The 21447-nt window shown below is 30.9% G+C and overlaps 1 protein-coding gene across 1 annotated transcript in view; it reads right to left on the bottom strand.

Annotated features, from left to right (window-relative positions):
- Nucleotides 1–21447, bottom strand: part of LOC139519849 (zinc metalloproteinase-disintegrin-like BmMP) — a 38235-nt gene that overhangs the window by 13495 nt on the left and 3293 nt on the right. The window contains exons 2-15 of the mRNA XM_071312127.1: nucleotides 20757–20872; nucleotides 17867–17943; nucleotides 17411–17489; nucleotides 15164–15246; nucleotides 14794–14906; nucleotides 13931–14007; nucleotides 13256–13339; nucleotides 12858–12929; nucleotides 8523–8692; nucleotides 6705–6789; nucleotides 5387–5520; nucleotides 4163–4334; nucleotides 2364–2459; nucleotides 269–400 (exon numbers count right to left, since the gene is read on the bottom strand). Of these exons, the coding sequence (XP_071168228.1) occupies nucleotides 269–400; nucleotides 2364–2459; nucleotides 4163–4334; nucleotides 5387–5520; nucleotides 6705–6789; nucleotides 8523–8692; nucleotides 12858–12929; nucleotides 13256–13339; nucleotides 13931–14007; nucleotides 14794–14906; nucleotides 15164–15246; nucleotides 17411–17489; nucleotides 17867–17943; nucleotides 20757–20872 (1490 nt within the window). The remainder of the gene's footprint in view (nucleotides 1–268; nucleotides 401–2363; nucleotides 2460–4162; nucleotides 4335–5386; nucleotides 5521–6704; nucleotides 6790–8522; nucleotides 8693–12857; nucleotides 12930–13255; nucleotides 13340–13930; nucleotides 14008–14793; nucleotides 14907–15163; nucleotides 15247–17410; nucleotides 17490–17866; nucleotides 17944–20756; nucleotides 20873–21447) is intronic.

The raw sequence follows: 21447 nt of genomic DNA, 5'->3' as shown, positions 1-21447 counted from the left end.
TTGTACAAAATATAGTTTTCATGTATTTAAATGGAATTGATATATTAGAGTTCATTAGTCTGATATTCTTTTAGTCGTGTATACCTGGACATGTCTACATGTAGATGTGACATTTTAGAACATTACTACAAACATAATAATACCTGCAATCTGCAAGATTTTTTCCTATCATATTCTGCATACACTTTACCCAAGATTGAATGTTAAAAAGATGCTTCTCTGTAGCACTATATATGAATAGAATAAAGTTAGAAATATATTAATTTACCTGTCCTCCACTGCATGGCATGCCATTCATGATATGCACATCTGATGGACAATATTCTGTTTCCCCATCACAGAATTCTGGTAAATCACATTCACCTGGTGATAATCTACAAAGAGTTGCTGCAGACTTTGGCTGTAACAAAATAATTGTGTTGCTATGTGTAAACAAAATTTACTTATAAATTATTAACAGAAACCTCACAACAAATGTGTAGTTTTAGATCGAAAAGCTTTGAAAATAACAGGGTAGATATGGACAAAGACATTGTTAATCTATAATTATTACATATCTGAAAAGAGAAAATTTGATTTAGCATATGTCATAACTGCTGAATTGCCCTAGTTATATTTGTGCCCAGGGCATGTTATTATACCCTGCCCTGATTCATATCAGCCCTGGTATTATCCCTTGACCCACATGAACCTTTTGGAATTTCAGGTTGAAACCAATGCAGAATTGTAAAAAAGATAAGTTTTCATCTAAAAATATCTGATAATTTTATACTGAATATTTTAATTGTTTTCCAGTATAAATCTCTCATCCACTCATCCCTATCTTGCAGAAACTTCCTTTTGTTACACTTGTCAACAGTTTCTGATCCTACGTATGCATGAAAACTGCCACTGGATCAATTGATTAATCAATTAGCACTACCCTACATATTTTTCTTAGACAATTCATGACATTTCTCAGTGAGACCTACTCAAAATAAGGAAGATATTATAAAAATGTGTTTATTGTATCTTTGAACTATTTCTCCTCATTTGTTCAAGTATATACCTTTATAGCTTATTGTTCGGTAATGAACCAAGGCTCCGTGTTGAAGGTCGTACATTGACCTATAATGGTTTACTTTTATAAATTGTTATTTGTATGGAGAGTTGTCTCATTGGCACTCACACCACATCATCCTATATCTATGTATACATTCTTTCCTTCTTTTTTTGTATTTAACTTAGAAAAAGGGCTTCAAACACACCAAAATGTCCCTGTTAGAAGGCAAGATTTCATTAGCTTCAGTTGTGATAATTTGAAAGACCAAAACCTGAACTGGAAGCATAACTTACATATTGTAATGGGTTGGTTATGATCAATTTTTAATCATATCTAAACATTTCTGCGAATAAAATGTTAATAGGGCATGTTTTAGAAAATAAAATTGAGAATGGAAATGGGGAATGTGTCAAAGAGACAACAACCCGACCAAATAAAAAAAAAGCCTTTTATACAGCTCGACCAAGAAAAAAACATAATATCCAAGTATTACATCACAGTTTTATAATAACAGTGTGAGCAAAGACATAACAAATAAAATTTTGAGCTACTGCTCACTTATGATACCCCGGCCGAAATATTTTGGTGAACAGGAAGTTGTTGAGTGATGAATTTGAAAACACATCACACACTATAACTGACTTATATAAACCCTGAAACCAAATTTCAGAAATCCTTATATAGTAGTTCCTGAGAAAAATGTGACGAAAGTATTCATGGATGGATGGATGGACTAACAGATGGACAGACAGAGGTAAAACAGTATACCCCCCTCTTCTTTAAAGTGGGGGTTTACTATTAACAATATTCATATCACACAATATCTTATGTTTCTACAATAATATTTACCTGACAATTATTTACGTCACATATCACACAATATCTTATGTTTCTACAATAATATTTACCTGACAATTATTTAGGTCACATATCACACAATATCTTATGTTTCTACAATAATATTTACCTGACAATTATTCAGGTCACATATCACACAATATCTTATATTTCTACAATAATATTTACCTGACAATTATTTACGTCACATATCACACAATATCTTATGTTTCTACAATAATATTTACCTGACAATTATTTAGGTCACATATCACACAATATCTTATGTTTCTACAATAATATATACCTGACAATTATTTAGGTCACATATCACACAATATCTTATGTTTCTACAATAATATTTACCTGACAATTATTTACGTCACATATCACACAATATCTTATATTTCTACAATAATATTTACCTGACAATTATTTACGTCACATATCACACAATATCTTATGTTTCTACAATAATATTTACCTGACAATTATTTAGGTCACAACATCTGCCTGTAGCACATCTGGCATGACTTAACAACTTACAGGATGAGGCATTACAACACTTATTGTCACATGTCTGTAATACATATAATATATAATTTCAAAATATTTCCGATAAATGAAGCATTTTTCAATAGATAAAATATAACAATAAAACAAGAATGCACATGTATGTCTTGATAAGCATGCCCCAACTTATTACTGTAAATTCAGAAATTATTGCATGCATTTATTATTGCGATTTTGTAATTTTAGACTTAAATGCGATTTTAATTTTTACGATTTGAGAAAAATCCTGTTTAATTCATATAAAATATTTCAAAATGCGAGTTTAAATTATTGTGTTTACAACTTTTTTCGCATTTTTCGCAATAATTAAAAACCTCGCAATAATTTCTGAATTTACAGTATTAAAAGTATCTTTAGTCAAAACTAAGTGTCTGACAGATCGGGAAAAAATCTCATATGTAACCACTCTACACTCCCAAGCTGCTGACGTTATATAAAGTTATCATTCTGTTCAGTAAAACTAGTGAAAATTTTGATTATATGTTCAATCAACAAATTGAAAATTATCATCTAACAGGCAGAAGTGATCTGACAGATACCAAAAAAGCTCACCCTTTTTAATTATCACAACTTGCTGACCAAATAAAGTCATTTTGTTCTATAGTTCATTAGTTCTAAGAAAAGTTTGATAGAAATAATTCTGTCTTAAATGGATTTTCATATGAAATATGCGAGATGAATTTAATTCAAAACTGTATACAAAGCACAAAAGAAACAGCAAGAATTTGAAAACATTTTGTTTGAACGGACAAGGTATGATTTTCGACTTAATCTACCATGAAAATTGACATTCATGTGCATGATCAAGATTGTTTTTTTTTTATTGATGTAGCATTAATCAGCCTGTTGGTTTTCCTTATGAATTCTCTCCCATTTAGTCTTTTAAAATAGCCTCTTAAATTAGTATGGCGTTCATTATCACTGGACTAGTATATATTTGTTTAGGGGCCAGCTGAAGGACGCCTCCGGGTGCGGGATTTTCTCGCTACATTGAAGACCTGTTGGTGACCCTCTGCTGTTGTTTTTTATTTGGTCGGGTTGTTGTCTCTTTGACACATTCCCCATTTCCATTCTCAATTTTATCTTAAAGATGACTATGTACTGTACATGTGTTACTCATTGTTTAAACAGTGCAGTAATCTATAATTATTCATGTCTTGTTCTTTTGGTTCTTCAATTGTTTCTCATTGGCTATCATTCCACTTCTCTTTGTTTATTCAAATACAAAGAAGCTTTTATTTGGGGTAATTTATCCCTTAAATGAGGTTATTTTCTACAGATAAGTATATTTTTTAACATCTGTTTTCTGTAATCACGGTGTACCATTTGTTGTTAACTGTTACCAGTTACCTTTACTTAACATTTTATTCGAAAACAGAACTGTCATGTAAAAGCAACATACTGCTGACGTGTTCAAGTATTTTCAATTCATTTTTAAAAAATTGCTTTGCCGATTGCAGCTGGATACGAGCGAAGAGGTCCAACCCTGAACAGTTATGGCAAAATGGACACAATATTGATACGGATCTGAATTTGAATTGTAATTAAATATTTGACACATAACAGGTTTCTGACACAGAATAACTGTAGTCAAAGAACTTGAATTGGTTATGTGATTTGAATTTATATTCACCCCCACCCCCCACGTAACTATTTTATCCCCATGACCACATTCATGTATCAATACATATGTCCAGTATTATCACTTACCTGCGGTAACCCACAATCACATTCTTCTCCATCCTCAACAAAGCCATTCCCACAATATGGAGCATCAAACAGCTGTTCAGGAATATTTTTAAGACAGTAGTCTAAACCGATCTCAAAGTTATCATTTAATACTGTCTGGGAACATGAGGACCATTTTGTAGGTGTTTTGCTTCTACAAATAACAATAATTAAATGATTGTAGATAATTCAAGTAGACATTTTGTAAAAGAAGACATTTTTGCAGTTTTGTATTTTGGATTGCAGTTATTTTTTTTTTAGGACAGTTTTGTGTATAAAATGACTGTTCAGTTCAATTTTTGCAATATTATTTCCAGTTCAGTTGTTTTGGTAAAATTGACAAAAACATAATGCTGAAAACTTGACATGCATAACCTGGAAGACTTCATTATTGTTCATAGAATGCTTTAGAATACATTTGTTCTTTAAAATACAATATAAATACATGTCTAAGACCATATATTTCATTCAAAAATTGTGTTCCATTCTCATGTATATCTTTGATTTGCCACTGGACGTTAAGCAACCAACAATCAATCAATCATGTATGTCTTATATATTTTGTATTTAGAAATGTTCCAACCACACTTTGATCAACTTTGTATTTTGCACAATCTGAATAAAACCTAGAATTACATTAGCTGACCATTACTAGAACAGAAGGATCCTTGTAAGCAGAGCATGGACACAAAATCTGATCAGTTTGTGTTTCCCATCCAATAATATTAATATGCTCTTTAATTATTTAGTTTATCCACAGCTGTTAAGGATGGACAACAAGATGGAAATGTGCCAAATCAATTTTGTATTTTTAATCTACTTTCCAAAATAATAGGGTTAATAGCAGATTTATCATGGATATTTGATTTTGGTCTTTGGTCGGAATAAGAGTGTTTTAACTTTAGAAACTTGTGCTTTGTTGAAATTTTACTTCTAAGTTAAACTTTACCCACGAAATCCACAGTAAGACATTCACATCAGTTAATGTTACTACCTTGAATCTCTGATATAACTTTTTTCCAGGATATATACCATACTATTTATAAAGTATTTTTGGCCAATGGGTTCTTTTAAAGCACAATGTGGATGAAAGAAACATTGTCAACAATTGTAAATGTTCAAGTAACTTTTATACTTTATCTCCTTTCCCTGACCCAAGACAACATTGCTAAGAAGCCTATTCAGGTTAATGTATATGAAACTTACCCTCCTCCTGTAGTCGCCATGATACATTTCTGGTCTGGACAAAGACATACTGAATAGTTATCATGTTCCATACCAAAGTTATGTCCCAATTCATGGGCTACAGTTGTGGCTACCTGAGTGGTACTGGTGGCATCCTTAAATACATAGATGTATATAATATAATAACCAGCCCATAAATCACATATAGAAATATATGTGTTGTCTTCATTTTAAAATAACAGATAATTCAGAAAGAAAAAAAATCCAAAGTGCTTTGCTTGTAACATGTGTAAGCACTAAGGGTAAAGATTGCTTCAATTTAATGACAGGTGGAAGTAAAATTAAATATTGCATTGTTTGTAGTTCATTTAACAGCAATTATAGACAAAGAAAGATAACTCCAACGAGTTTTAAAGATGACTTTAGCAATGACATCATTTATATCTTTACAATAGATATTAGATTCCTGCACCTTGCAAAAGTTGTGTTATTTTCTTGACAAGTGTAATATCATTTTGTGCCTTGAATTTCTGAGCATTCATTTCATCAATAAATTTTTGGAAATGTTCATGGATAGGATGTAAAGAATGTTATGATCAATGCACTATATTTTGTGTATCAAAAAAGGTAGTGATAAGTCTTGGAAGATTTACATATCAAGTCAGTCCCATAAGGTTTTGATTGCATTTCATGCAATCTTTACCTAAAAAACAGACAGATCACATGTCATTTCAAATTTGAAGAAAGTATTCAAATAAGTGTGACCTTAATCCTTTTATTAACATCTTATCAACAAAACAAAAAGTGGAGGAATTATGTTTTGTTATAAATTTGATGAAAGCATTTAAAGAAGTGTGACCGTTATTGTCTTGTAAAAATGAGCCAATGGCTGTCTGACCTATAACATATTTAGGAAACAAACTATCAAAACAACTCTTATATATGAATTAAAAGAAAAGTGAGTTATATCTAACAGAATAACGGTAAAGTGTCTTTGGCAACTGTAAATTCAGAAATTATTGTGTGCATTTATAATTGCATTTTTTTAAGAAAGCACAAAAAATCGAAAAATAATTATTGCGATTTCAGGAAAATCTGCATACAGTTATATGTATTCAATATCAGATTGTGAGTTCTAATTATTGCGATACTTATCCAGTCTGATTATTCGCATTCATAAAAACCTCACAATAATTTCTGAATTTAGTATATATCACTAGAAACTATGTAGTTTTGCATATGCTGCAACAGAATTTTGAAATTCTATTTAAAAAAATTCTTACTACTAAATATAATAATACTAAATATTGGAGTAAAAACTTCAATTCATGTATCTCACCATTGCAACACCAGCAGAATACTGGAAGGTACAGATTGACATCTTAATGGCCTTGCCTACTATTGAATCTTGAAATAAAATTCCCCTGAAATACATAGCAAGCCATTTTCAATATCAAAGTAAAATCATTTTGTTATAAAAAGTAAAATAAGAGAAGATGCATACATTGTCATAATTCAAAGTATTGGAAATCAGGAATCAGGTGTCTGACATTTCATATATTACTATACACTGGCAAGCTGCTGACAATATATTTTGTCATTTTGTTCATTAGTTGTCAAAAAAAGAGTGAGTAAATATTTCTTTTTATTAAGAACTTCAGAGCATTATTAGCAAATAGAAAGTATGACAGATCTTCTCATTAAGTGCCCGCTTTTAAGCTCATCAGTGCCAAGTACCTGACCAAATAAGAAATTAGTTTGCTTTTATATGCAGGCAAGATGTTTAATAATCAAACATTGAAACAATTTTCAGTTATATAATGAGTTGTGCATTATTATTGCATTATTATTATTTTCTATCATAATTAATGACCTAACTTAAAGGGGCATAAGCTGCAAGATATGAAAATAAAGAGTATTTTTGTTTGTTTAAATCATTAATAAATAAATGGGGAATGTGTCCATGAGACACAGATGATGCCCCTGCTTGCATATCATATAAAGTTATGAAGGGACATATTACTGAAAGGGTAAATTCAGTAAATAAATTTATCACATATTTGTTACGAATACGTTGGGTTTTGCATATGCAATAACCTCAAAATTGCCCGGGGCAAAAAAGACGATATTGATATTGTGCCCTGATTCCAAATGACGTCACGTCATTGCGTCCTTAAGACACTTTTGTGATACAAAATTTAAAATTTTACCCGTTATGTTTCATTAAATTGTAATAATTGAACTTTGTGTCTCTTTTCTGCAGAACTTAGATATGTGATAAATAGATTATAACATGTCTTTTCCATATTGGCCCTGGTATCATCCCTCGACCCATATCGGCCCTCGGCTAAAGCCTCGGGGCCGATATGAGAGTCTCGGGATGATACCAGGGCCAATATGGAAAAGGCCATGTTATAATCTATACATATGTCATCAGGGATGTATTTTCATGAATGCTATATGAAAGATTTAAATTTCTGAAGGTAAATCAGGAATAAATTTTAATCAAGACATAGATAAGCATTAAAGTCCATGTGAGATTTTTTACTGAATTTACCCCTGAAGAACAGTAATAGTGACACCACCAAAATTTGTACTTGATCTGAGTTTTACGGTACATGTAATAAGTATTGTAGATAAGTTTCATAATGAAAAAATCAGTATTTTTTCATTTTTAAAGGGTCATAACTCTAGAACTGTTAAAGTGGTAATAAACCATTTGTAAAAGTTTCATAACATTTGGTTTCATGTGCCCTTTAATTCAACCCATATGCTAGAGATTTGTTGCACATGTATTTGTCATGTTTAGTCTTTACAGCTTTTACATTAATGCTAGCAAGACAAATCTTTGTTTGGCTTGCTTGCTTTGTTTGTATCAGTGTTTGCTCAAGCATGGTTATTAAGATAGGCGGGGCTTCAGCTTGATATTAAAATACAAACGAAATTTTTATATATTAGGATTATGCATAGTAAAATGTTTATTTCAGACTTATTGTAGTTTTGGTATATGTTTGAGTATGTTATCAATCAAATTTGAGAATTTGAGTAAAATCAAAGAAAAAAAATTTGACAGTTAATGCCCCTTTAAGATTTCTGAATATAATGAACAAATACATAAAATAACTGCCTAATTCATAAACAAAATTTTCTATCTTACGTGATGAGCTGTGCGTTATCGTTTGGATGATGTGGATTAATGGACTGTCTACGATAACTAAGGAAGTTATCCAGTGTAGTATTAGCTAAGTTTGATACTACAATTTTATTAGAAACTGTCCAGATTTCTACTCCAACTAAAGCAATGAAAATATTCAAAGGCTGGTAAAGCTGAAAAAAATAAGAGATACACATTTGATTTTAAACCACTTTTTCAATTTCATTTCACCTGAGCCATCTGCTGCAGGTCTACAAGGTCAAAAGTCAATACAGCGTTATAAATAAATTTGGTGTTTTTACTGTCTTCTGATTGGTTAAAAGTATTACTTTTATTTTCAATGTTGTTAATTTTTATGGCAACATGCCCACTGAGTACTCTGACGTTGTGTATTCATACACCAACATGTGTGTACGTTGTTATTGTTAATATAAACAATATAAAAAGTTCTTTGAGCCTTATTTTTCATAGAAATTTATTTATAATGAATGGCAATAATTTATTTTGAAATTATTGAACCATAAAATTAATCTTTGACCCTTCACATTTCACATAATCCGTGAAGCGGATAATTCAATGTGAAGAGTCAAAAACTAATTTTATCGTTCAATAAATTCAAAATAGATTATTGCCATTCATTAAACATTAATGATTCACATAACTCCTAGATTATCATTATCACAGAAAAGAATTATGATCAAAGAATATATATTACAACACTATATTGTGCTTTAAAATCATATGTGAGTGGTAAATTTTCCCATTTGAGCACATTTCAGGGTGACAAAATAAATCAGTGCTCCTTTCTGTTGCTGCTTTAATAATTTAAATTTGCTTATCATTCCATTAAAAGGAAAGTTACCAAATGAAAAAATATTATTTTAATGACCTGCAATTTAATATACACTTAGAAAAACCATATACTTGTTCTTCTTTAGTGCCACAAACTTTCAAACATTTGCCTTAACTTTTTAAATGAAACTAGATATCATTGAGATGGGAGCCATCTCTGTGGGCCCCGCTAATAATAATGTGTGGTAAAAAATTTGTATCTTTATCATTGGACATGGGGTTGTCAACTGAAACCAAAGTGTTTTTACCTTGACCTTTGACCTAGGAAGTTGTACATACATCATGACATGCCCTCTGGTGGTGGTTAAAATGGATGTTAAGTATAAACTTTGAAATCATAACGGTTCTCAAGATAAAGAGCGGACACGATCTTCACCACAGAACACAGGGTTGTCAACTGAAACCAAAGTTTTTTAACCTTGACCTTTGACCTAGGAAGTTGTACATACATCATGACATGCCCTCTGGTGGTGGTTAAAATGGATGTCAAGTATAAACTTTGAAATCATAACGGTTATCTAGATATGGAGCGGACACGATCTTCACCACAGGACACAGGGTTGTCAACTGAAACCAAAGTTTTTTTACCTTGACCTTTGACCTAGGAAGTTGTACATACATCATGACACACCCTCTGTTGGTGGTTAAAATTGATGTCAAGTATAAACTTTGAAATCATAACGGTTATCTAGATATGGAGCGGACACGATCTTCACCACAGGACACGGTGTTGTCAACTGAAACCAAAGTTTTTGACCTTGACCTTTGACCTAGGAAGTTGTACATACATCATGACACACCCTCTGGTGTTGGTTAATAAACATATAAAGTATTAAGTATAAAATCATAACGGTTATCTAGATATGGAGCGGACACGATCTTCACCACAGGACACAGGGTTGTCAACTGAAACCAAAGTTTTTGACCTTGACCTTTGACCTAGGAAGTTGTACATACATTATGACACACCGTCTGGTGTTGGTTAAAATGGATGTCAAGTATAAACTTTGAAATCATAACGGTTCTCAAGATATAGAGCGGACACGATCTTCACCACAGGACACAGGGTTGTCAACTGAAACCAAAGTTTTTTTACCTTGACCTTTGACCTAGGAAGTTGTACATACATCATGACACTCCCTCTGGTGGTGGTTAATAAACATGTAAAGTATAAATTATGAAATCATAATGGTTCTCTAGATATGGAGCGGACACAAAGTTAAAGTGTTACGGACGGACGGACAGACTGATCACTATAGGGCGACCCACCTAAAGGGGGGGCCCTAATAAAACGATTTAAAAATTTTAGTGGTTTAGATATTAATCACAATTTATTTGGTTTATGTCTTCTGAAGATGTTTTCCTACTCCAGAAACTCAGAGAATTATTGGAAAATTTATCCTGACATAGGAAAGTTTCCTTTAATGATATATATAGATGTAGTGATGCCAAGTGACCCCCCTTTACTTAACCTAGTTATATTATTAAACACTGTGCTTGTTGTATTCATCTGCCTGTCTTAATAAATATTTTTTTATAACATTGTGTCTTAATCATATTGAATTACTTGTAATCATTTGTATGTAACTAATGTTGATTATTCTGCTCCTTGTGGGCGCTTTAATTAGCAATAAAATATATTTGATTTGATTTGATTTGTTCTAATGAATGAGACAATATTAAAGACCCCACTAGACCTTGATCTACTTTTACTAAGTGCAAACAACCTTTTAATCATTTTAAGAATACAGAATATTTAGTGTTGATCTTTGGAATGAATTTATTTTTTGAACGACATGCTGCCTCTGGCATATTTTAATTTACTAAATATTCATTTTTTTGTAAATAGATTAAGTGACATTAAAATTTGTTATGTCCTCATTAAAAGAACAGTTATCTAGTTATAGTGCACATTATATAGTAACAATTCAAGACCCTTCACTTTAAAGTGGACCCATAGGACATTTATAAGTATTTTAAGTACCATTCATCTTGTATTTCTTTGTAATACAATAGGGGTTAAAAAATACAAGATTAATTAGTTTAAAAGATAATGTCTTTTTATATGTCATCTAACAAGTGATTTCCTATTTCCTACTTGCTATCAAATGTACAATCCTTTTGTTTTCCTGTCCATGTTAAACTCTGAAAACACTCACCAATCATTTTATAACAAGTTATCTTAAAGATTCATTTCCTTTCACTCCTTATACAAACGATATTTGTAAAATATTTCTTTTGCTTTACATTGAAATGAAGACACAGTTCTTCATTGCCACTGTGTAGATCTTTGCATTTTGTAATTTTTCTCTGTTATCTCTTAAATATTTACTATACATTCCCCATACATTCTTGTTTTTTACAAAGGCATTTTAAACATAATACATAGCTCTATAATGATGGACCACTTTTCTAAAATCCAGGAGTTTTGTTTTTAAAATGGCTTCCTTGATGTAACCCAACCCTTACTTATTGCCATACTTCACTTGGTCCAAAAAATGTGGTTAAAATGAGAGCACATTCCTCACGTTTGTATTTTTTTTTTTTTTGTTAATTCACCTTTGGGGTAAATTATATTCTTTATTAATGTTTATTAGTGTAATTTCAGAAAAATATTGCAATATCATTTCAGGCAAGTCTTCAACATAGTAAATGTTTGCATTGAAAAATTCAGATATTCTTCTCTCACATTTTTAAAATTTCAATATCAATAAATTACTTGATGTCACAAAACATGCATTACTGCGAAACATATAACAATTTTAGCATATTGACAGTCTATTTATAAGTTGGCAAAAATCATTTTTCACATCTGAAGCAGACACATTTCTTTTTTGAATATATATTACAGATTTTTATCTTCTCTGCTGTCTACTAAATTGTGAAGTTTCTTCAATTCATATCATGTTTACTATTTATCTGATCCTTTACTGTGGTTTCATTATCATTCGTTCGATACCAATTTTCGTGAATTTCATGAGTACAAGTGAACCACGAAATCAAATGACAACCAAATAATAAATGTTGTATAAGCTTGTATGCAAATAAACCCATCATAGATACCAGGACTAAATTTTTAATATACGCCAGACGCGCGTTTCATCTTCAAAAGACTCATCAGTGACGCTTGAATCCAAAAAAATTAAAAAGGCCAAAAACTTCAGCAAAACCTGGATATCAAATATTAACGAACATGTAATTTTTCCTTTTTCAGTGAAAATTGGTATCCACGAAAATAAATGAATTCACAGTATATCACTGATGAAACCAGAGGTAGAAACTCCAGCTAGATCTGGGCTTGAAGTCATAAAACTTTGCTCAGTGCTTGGAGCACAAAAATCATGCTCAAAACATGAAATCCAGCATTTTGATTGGTTGATTTTCGAGTATGAGTACAAAAAAGTGACTCAAAAGTTTTATGACCGCAAGGCCTGATGGTCGTCATTTTAAACATGGAATTTTCATTATGTTTCAGTAGATACTCACCTTACTAACATAATTGGCTATTTCCTGAGATCTCTGGAATATTTTTTGTTTGTCACCCCTATGCTGTCTATACTAAAATGCATAATACAATCTCTATTACAAAAAACACTCATCAACTGTATCTATTTCTACACAGAAAATAATCTTCTTTACAGAGAAATTGCCTAAATATTTCAACTTTCTCTAGATATATGAACTTTAAATGAAATATAAGCTTCTTTCGTGGACGTAAATACAAACATAATGCTATATTCCTATATTTTAGAAATTCTGTTTATATAAGAACTTGCTTCCCACTGTTTGTTACTGTTCCAACCAAATGTCCCCATTCAAATGCATATAATCGGCCAAAAAAAGGACATCCCCCCACCCATAAGTCTTTATATAACTATACTCACAACAGAATTATCATTAACGATGTACATTTCTACATATTTAGAATTTCTATTGCTATCGGCTGGTGCTCGTATACTACGTTTTGACTGAAATATTTAATAATAAAAAATATAAATATTTTAATAACAGCAGAATGAAAGTTATACTTTTCAAAGTATTGTTAATTTCAAAATCCTGATCTTTTTCATCCATCAATTTCAATTTTTTATCTGCCTTAATTAGTGTCAGTTAAAGATATTTAAGTATGATGGCAAATTAGGATATGACTATTCAATTTTAAAACTAGGTCATATTTCATCTCAGACAATTTGCTGCAAATAAAGTATCCACTTTATAACATAATCATTTAACTGTTAGGTAACAATCTCAAGGTTAAAATAATTTCTTAATTTTTCATATGAAGTCAAGGTCAACAAAGTATACAAAAAGACTATATACAGTGAAACCTGGCTAAACCGAATCCTGTGTAAACCGAAAACCTGTATAAACCAAACATATTCTTCAGCCCTATCATATCAAATTGTATGCATGGTTAACCTGATAAAACCGAACATCAGCCAAAATCGAACAAAATCTAGAGTCCCAAAGAGGTTCGGTTTAAACAGGTTTCACTGTATAATTGTCAAGTTCTGATTTAAACAAATCATCTACTACAACTCCTTGGAATATATACATACCCTTTGTAAGAATTCCTTTCTGTGTAAGGAATTAATTGTTGCATTATTAAGGTATATGGAATGTTTGGATTTGAAATCTACAAAATAAAAAATAAGTGGTGATTTTATAGTAGACTGTAAAAGTTATACGAAAATTACCCCCAAATAACCTTAGAATGAGATATCTATAAATCTAGTAATAAATAAATAACTGCTATAACATATAGGGAATGATGTCCTAACTCACGTATAATATAAAGTTATAAAGGGACATAACTGAAGACCAGTAAAAGTGACACTACCTAAATTTGTAAATAATCTGAGATATAGTATATAAGTTTCATAACATTTGGTTGAGGCAAAGTTTAGTTAAAGAACGGAAACAAAAAATTCAGAATTGTTTCCACTTGTAATGGGAGAAAACTCAAGAACAGTAAAAGTGAGACCTCTAATATTCACCTCTAATATTCAAATTTGATCTGTATTGTCACAATACAACTCTTATTGTGTGATAAAAAGCATTGTGTATAAGCGTTATAACATTTGGTTGAGGCTAACTTAAGTTAGATCTGCACACTTCTGATAGACTTCTGTTTTTTTGGTAGTTAGAATACGATATATATTGAACAAAGACTAACTTTAATATACCTCTAGCACTATTAAAATAAAGTGTGTCTTTAAATGAGTGAAGTTGATACATGTATACCATATTTAATTAATCAGTTGTCTTTTTTCCATAAATATTGATATTGTCCATGAAAAAACACCAGTACCAAGGGATCATATATATTTTTCAGGGATGATGTTTCATTTCTGACAAGTTAAATACACCAGCACAGTATGCAAATATATACATGTATTTATATGCAAATTAGGGTACAAACCTTCAGAATGAAATACAGAGGGTCTGGTATCTGGTTCTATATAGAACTTATGATACCTTCCTTCTGCTGCTGGCTCTATGTAGTAACTCTGTTCATTATCTGTTATATGTCCTCTATAATAAAATAATATATATTATTCCACAATGATAATTCAGCAATAATAAAAATACAAAATAAACAATAAACAAAATATTGTTGAAAAAAATTCATTTTGACAAGGATACATAAAAATCTAATATAGGTTATAGGGATCTAATGTTGCTACTAAACAGTTTTGTATATTACAGGAATAATGGATGCTTACCTTATTCCATTACAGGAACTCAGAGACTCTATGAAATGTGGTACACCACGAACAATGGATGCTTACCTTATTCCATTACAGGAACTCAAAGACACTATGGAATGTGGTACACCACGAACTGTTCCATGGTAGTAGCAATGTTTCAAAACCTGAAAATTTATTCACAACCATAATAAACTTTGACAGAAATGGGTATAACAAAAATTTAAATATACCCAATCAGAATTATCAACTGTTGCAATCATATGTTCCATACTGTCATAATAAATTAATAAAATTAATTAATAAAAGATTTTCTGGAACACAATCCTTGTCAAGTTTAGGAAAGATTGGCCTAATAGTTGCAAAGATCTATGTTACTACATGTCAGGGTTGGCAAAAACCCGGGTTTTATGAGTATTGCCCAGCCCAGTGGGAAATACTGGGAAAATCCGGGTTTTAGTGGGTAATACTGGGCAATACTGGGTAATATAAAATATTTGTCTGAATTTTAAAGAGGATTCAGTGATAAACACAAATGCAATACATTTAATAAGATATTTATACCCTATTTTGTTTGTTTAGCATATGTCTAGATTGGCAAACTGTAAATAGAAAGCAAATAAATCATTTTTTTCAAATGAATATAGCTCCTATTAAGAATTAACAATTACATGTATTAAAGAAACATCACATTTAAATAATGTATATGTACTGTCACTAATTAATAAGTAATTATTTAGATTAGAAGCAGATTTGTTTATGTAACAATAATCAGTCCTTTCAATTTTATAAGTGTTAATGGCATGACCCTGTAGGGTGTTTATTTAGCAATATGAATGTATGACAATTAAAATTAACAATTCACTTAAACACTGCAATAAAATGCATTTTTCAAAGTTTGAATTATTGAAACAATACTTGGTATCTTTAAATGCGCAAATCTTGTATTCTGCCTACATATAAAATTAATAGGGAAGAGAATGAAATTGAATTTTCTAGAAATGACTTTCAATGGTTATCTGTATAAAAAGTATATATTTAGCTGTTATACTATGAAACTATAACAAGTCTTTACTATTTTGTGTTAAAATAAGCTTAAAAAATCATATTGCCCAGTAATGCCCACTATACCCATTTCTGGGAGTATTGCCCAGCCCGGATAAACCCGGGTTTTCCCGCCCGGGAATTCCCAGGTGGGTAATACTTTGCCAACCCTGCTACATGTCATTTACTGTAAAATTTAACAGGAACCTATGTACCACTATTATTGTGATGATTACTGCATGATCACCATGACACTTTGTAGAAGTTCTCCGAATCTCTTCTCATGCACAGTATTAAAAATCGTTTGGATTTGTAATTTCAGCTAGATAATTTGAAATTAAATTGAGAATGGAAATGGGGAATGTGCCAAAGAGACAACAACCCGACCATAGAAAAAAACAACAGCAGAAGGTCACCAACAGGTCTTCAATGTAGCCAGAAATTCCCGCACCCGGAGGCGTCCTTCAACTGGCCCCTAAACAAATATATACTAGTTCAGTGATAATGAACGCCATACTAATTTCCAAATTGTACACAATAAACTAAAATTAAAATAATACAAGACTAACAAAGGCCAGAGGCTCCTGACTTGGGACAGGTGCAAAAATGTGGCGGGGTTAAACATGTTTGTGAGATCTCAACCCTCCCCCTATACCTCTAGCCAATGTAGAAAAGTAAACGCATAACAATACGCACATTAAAATTATAAAGAATTAACTCTGCCAGCCATTTTTCAAATGAAGATTTCTATAAAATAAAATACCTTTATAGTTCCTTCATCTAAAGGTTTGTATATAATGCATGTAATGGTGTTGTAGTGACTGAGCATCAATTGAAAAGGTTATTTCCTATTCAGCAAAAAGTCAAACTTTAAAAAATGTACAGCATTCTAAGTTTAATAAAGACAGTCCTAAGAGTCAAGGACAATAACCATAATAAGAATGTGTTTAACGTGCACCGTGAAAATGGAATAAAATCTCTAATCTGGCATTAAAATTAGGAAGATCATATCATGGGAAACATGTTTACTAAGTTTCAAATGATTGGACTTCAACTTCATCAAAAACTACCTCAACCAAAAACTTTAACCGGAAGCAGGACGGACGATCGGACGATCAGACCAGAAAACATAATGCCCATAAATGGGGCATAATAAATGCATATGGTATTTTGGAGCTGATTAATGAACAAGGGTTAATCAGATCACTAGATCTCATGGGTTAGTTATAATTATATGACCTACTTGATAGATCAAAGCGAATAGTTATGATTATATATATGACTTACTTGATTCGTTGGTTTTCTTATCACAGGCTCATTTCTTTCATTAAAGGTTTTTTCAATATAAGACTTTGTGAATAAAAACCTAAAACAAACAAATCACGCAAGCTATATGTATATATGAAAAATATAATAAGTGACATATAATCATTTTTACACCTAACCAATTTGAAATTGTATACTTTAAGAAAAAAAAAATGGGGGTATACGGTTACCTAGTGCATAACACACTTTAATTTAAGAGCAATATTATTTCTATTGTTGCATTAAATTTCACGAGATATGAACATCCAAAAATACATTTAACACCTGAAAATTTGTACTTGTATAGGCTTTGTACTCATGACTTCAGTGTAAATATGGATTGGACAAATAAATACATGTTATTAAACTAGTACATATCCATTTACCTACAATTTATCACTAAATAACTCAGACACTAAAAATCTCTATAATCCTTACCTATTTAAATGAATATCTATCACAAAACGCTTTTTGAAGGCATTGAATATAACTGTTGCTTTCTCTATATGCTTATTCTGAAAAACAAATTTTAGATATATAAACATGATAAAACCATGTTAAGACCAAATAAAATAAAGTTGAATCCAAACAATGACATAATATATAGGTATAACTGTATTCACTACATTTTGATTAAAATAAAACAGCAAAATGAATTTCTGACAAAAAATTAGTAAATGTATGTCCATACAAAAATATATTCAGTGATGGTTACATCAATATATAGTTTACAATCCTTTTTTAACAGTTTTAATATTTAGAAGATATTAGTATAAGTGTCCTGGAAGCATGGTCACTTCAAGAGTTAAAGACTGCCATGTTAAGATCAATGTATAATACAATTTTTATATTGCCAAGCAATCAGAATGTACTGCTATTCATTTGACAGCACAATAAAATTGAAAATGAATAAGGGGAATGTGTCAAAGCATCAACAACCTGACCATAGAGCAGACAACAGACGAAGGCCACCAATGGGTCTTCAATGTAGCGAGAAACTCCCGCACCCGGAGGCATCCTTCTGAATATATGAATATATCACAACTTTTTGGCAATCAATTAGTAAAAGGATGTTACTGATTCCATTTATTGTATTCATACATCATGTGACATAATAAGTGTCACAACATGCAAAAGGAAGTTACTTTTAAGTCATGCAAGAAAAAGACTTAAATATAAATGATATATACTATCAGCCAGGAAATAACTAAAAATTGTTTATCTATCATGTATGTTTGGCATAAAATACACTGTTGACACACAGATGTGTCTCAACTGCATGTAGTTTTAAAAATTATATGCAAATATTCAAATTAAAATGGAAATCAGATGTGTATATGCTAGTTTTAATAACTGCAGAAAACTCATTGAGATGAAACAAAGTTCTAACTCTTTTTTAAATGTTGTTTTTCTTGTAGGAACTTATTTTCAAAGACTCAATTCATTCCATGACAGTTTAACAAAGTTATTTATGTATTAAAAAAGTAATTTTAGACTAAATGTAAATTTAGTTCAATATATAAATTAGCAAAATATGGGAAAATGAAAAATAACTTTCAAAACTTAACAATGCAGCAATGTTATTTAGGACCACTTTGTCTTGCTTCTGTGACAAATATGCTGCACCCTCAACAGAAAATACCATTTAAAGGGTTGATAATTGCTCAGAGTGACCATGTATTATTAAATGAGCTACTTTTATCCTCAGTTAGAAAAAAAAATGAAGGAAATTTTATTCATTTAATATTCATTAATGTTATATCCTTATGACAATAGATGTATTGTGATCCATATAGCAATAAAATTCTGCAACATGCTTGTGGGTTGAGTTGTCAAAAATTATAAAACCATGTAGTGTTAATTCATCAGGCAAAAATAAAATTTAAATTGTTTGATTTTGTCTACCTACCCACCTACATGTACATGTAGTAATATAATATAGCAGAAAATACAAAATATTTAATGACAGCAATCATTTTAATTAGTTTTTTTTAAAGATTTTGCCCTGCTCTAACATCGTTTTCTTGTCTAAAACATGTATTGTATGTGTTGTTGGCCAAACAAAATTTTAAAATCCCCACCTACTTACCCAAACGATAGATGTAATACATCTATGGCCAACCTATTAGACCAGGATTTTTTTAAGGGTAGCCTTATTTAAGAAAATACATATACATGTACATGAACTATAATACAATTTGTTTTGTTTAAAAGGAAAAGTCGTATTTCAATCGTTTAAAAAGGTTAAAAGTGCAGTGAAACAGCTGCTTGACCACATGACTCTTATAACTTCCTGCTGGGAAACACCTTTTTGCTCTATTGTCAAGGGTTAAGATTATTGAACATTCAATGTACTGAAAAACATTGCCCTTTTTTCAAAGGTTCAATAGTACAATATAAGATAATATTCATCACTATACATGTGACTCATTACAAATAAAGGACAGACAAGTTGGGACAAATTTGGGCCATAGATGTAATACCCAGGTATTACATCTATGTTTGGACACAATATTCAAGCTTGATACTGTCTGAATTTGGATTGAGATCAAATTTTTTCAATAATATAGGCTTCTGACACACACAAAGATATTATCCTGCAACTACAAAAATGCTTTTTTTTGCCCTTAATTCATATACTGTTGGTACCATAACAACTAAATCAATCCCAAGCTTCCTTATGGTGGTATTGAACCTTCTGGTAAAATTTCATAAAGATCCATTCACTAAAACTAAAGTTATTGTTTGGAAACCAAATGCGTCTTCAGACGACAACAATGGACATCATACCAAAAATGTTTGCAGCCTTATAGAAAAGGTACTAGGTAAAGGTCAATATGACAGCATCAAACAGCAATAAAAAAATAAACAAAAGTACACTTTGACTTTATATCATTGTTGTAATGTTTTTCTTAGTATTAAATATATCCCTAAGTTTTACATGTATTACAGAATTTCATTTTCTATATTGTAACAAGTAGGTGCAAAACATGATGTCTTGTTGAAGAATCTGTTTTGTGGAAGTTTGTGCAACTATTTTCAAGGTGTTGTTGATACTGATGATCTAACATAAAGTGGGACATGGACAATGATGTGGATGACAAAATATAACAGGGTTGCGCTCAATATCGTAGCAGCTACATTGCGGTTACGTAGCTGCTATCAATATCTATATAGAAACTAGGCTAGCTTCACGTTCAATAGTCATAAATCTATGTAGCACTGTGTAGCCGCTAGGATATTGAACGCAAACCCTGATGTTGTCCATATTTGTTACTACACCTTTGCTGTCAGGTTACATGTTAAAAACAAGAAAATACAAATGTACCTGATCACGAGTAGTTTCCCTTCTCTGTCCATTTTGATACAATACTGGTTGTACAAATTCATATACTCTTTGTCTGTTATTGTTGAATTTCTCAGATGAATGAATAAATGGTTTACCTAAAAAATTCTAAAATTATTACAAAAATCTGGATAACTGACAAAAATTAGAAAATAAGACATTACTAACATAGTCATGATACATGTAGTATTTTATATGGATTATTGTTCAGTTATTTAAAAAAAAATGGTAATACATGTGATACCAAAAAATCTTTAAAAAATCATAAGTGAAAGAAAAATTGAAAAAAACACCTAAAAGATAAATACATGTAAGTGTACTAAATACATGTAAGTGTACTAAATACATGTAAGTGTACTAAAGACAACTAAGACAATAAAAAACTGAGCAAATCAAACTCCACCACAGACTAGGGGTGAACTCAAGTGCTCTAGAAAGATACTCATATAGATCTATCAATGTTATTTTTTTTAGGTGAAAAAAAATATTATTGTCAATGTGAAATGGATATCAGCTTATTTCCTTTGTTGCAAAAACAAGCAAGCATTCCTTTTAAATGACTTTAAATTTTATGTGATGAAGTTTTCATATCTGATACATGAATTATCAAGTTGCCTTCTAAATTTTTTAACCTCTGACTAACATGACTAAACCACTTAATTGAGTGACCCCT

Source organism: Mytilus edulis, chromosome 4 (genome assembly GCF_963676685.1).
Source record: "Mytilus edulis chromosome 4, xbMytEdul2.2, whole genome shotgun sequence".
Taxonomy (NCBI): domain Eukaryota; kingdom Metazoa; phylum Mollusca; class Bivalvia; order Mytilida; family Mytilidae; genus Mytilus; species Mytilus edulis.
The sequence above is the reverse complement of the archived record's forward strand: the minus strand, read 5'-3'. Positions and strand labels throughout refer to the sequence as shown.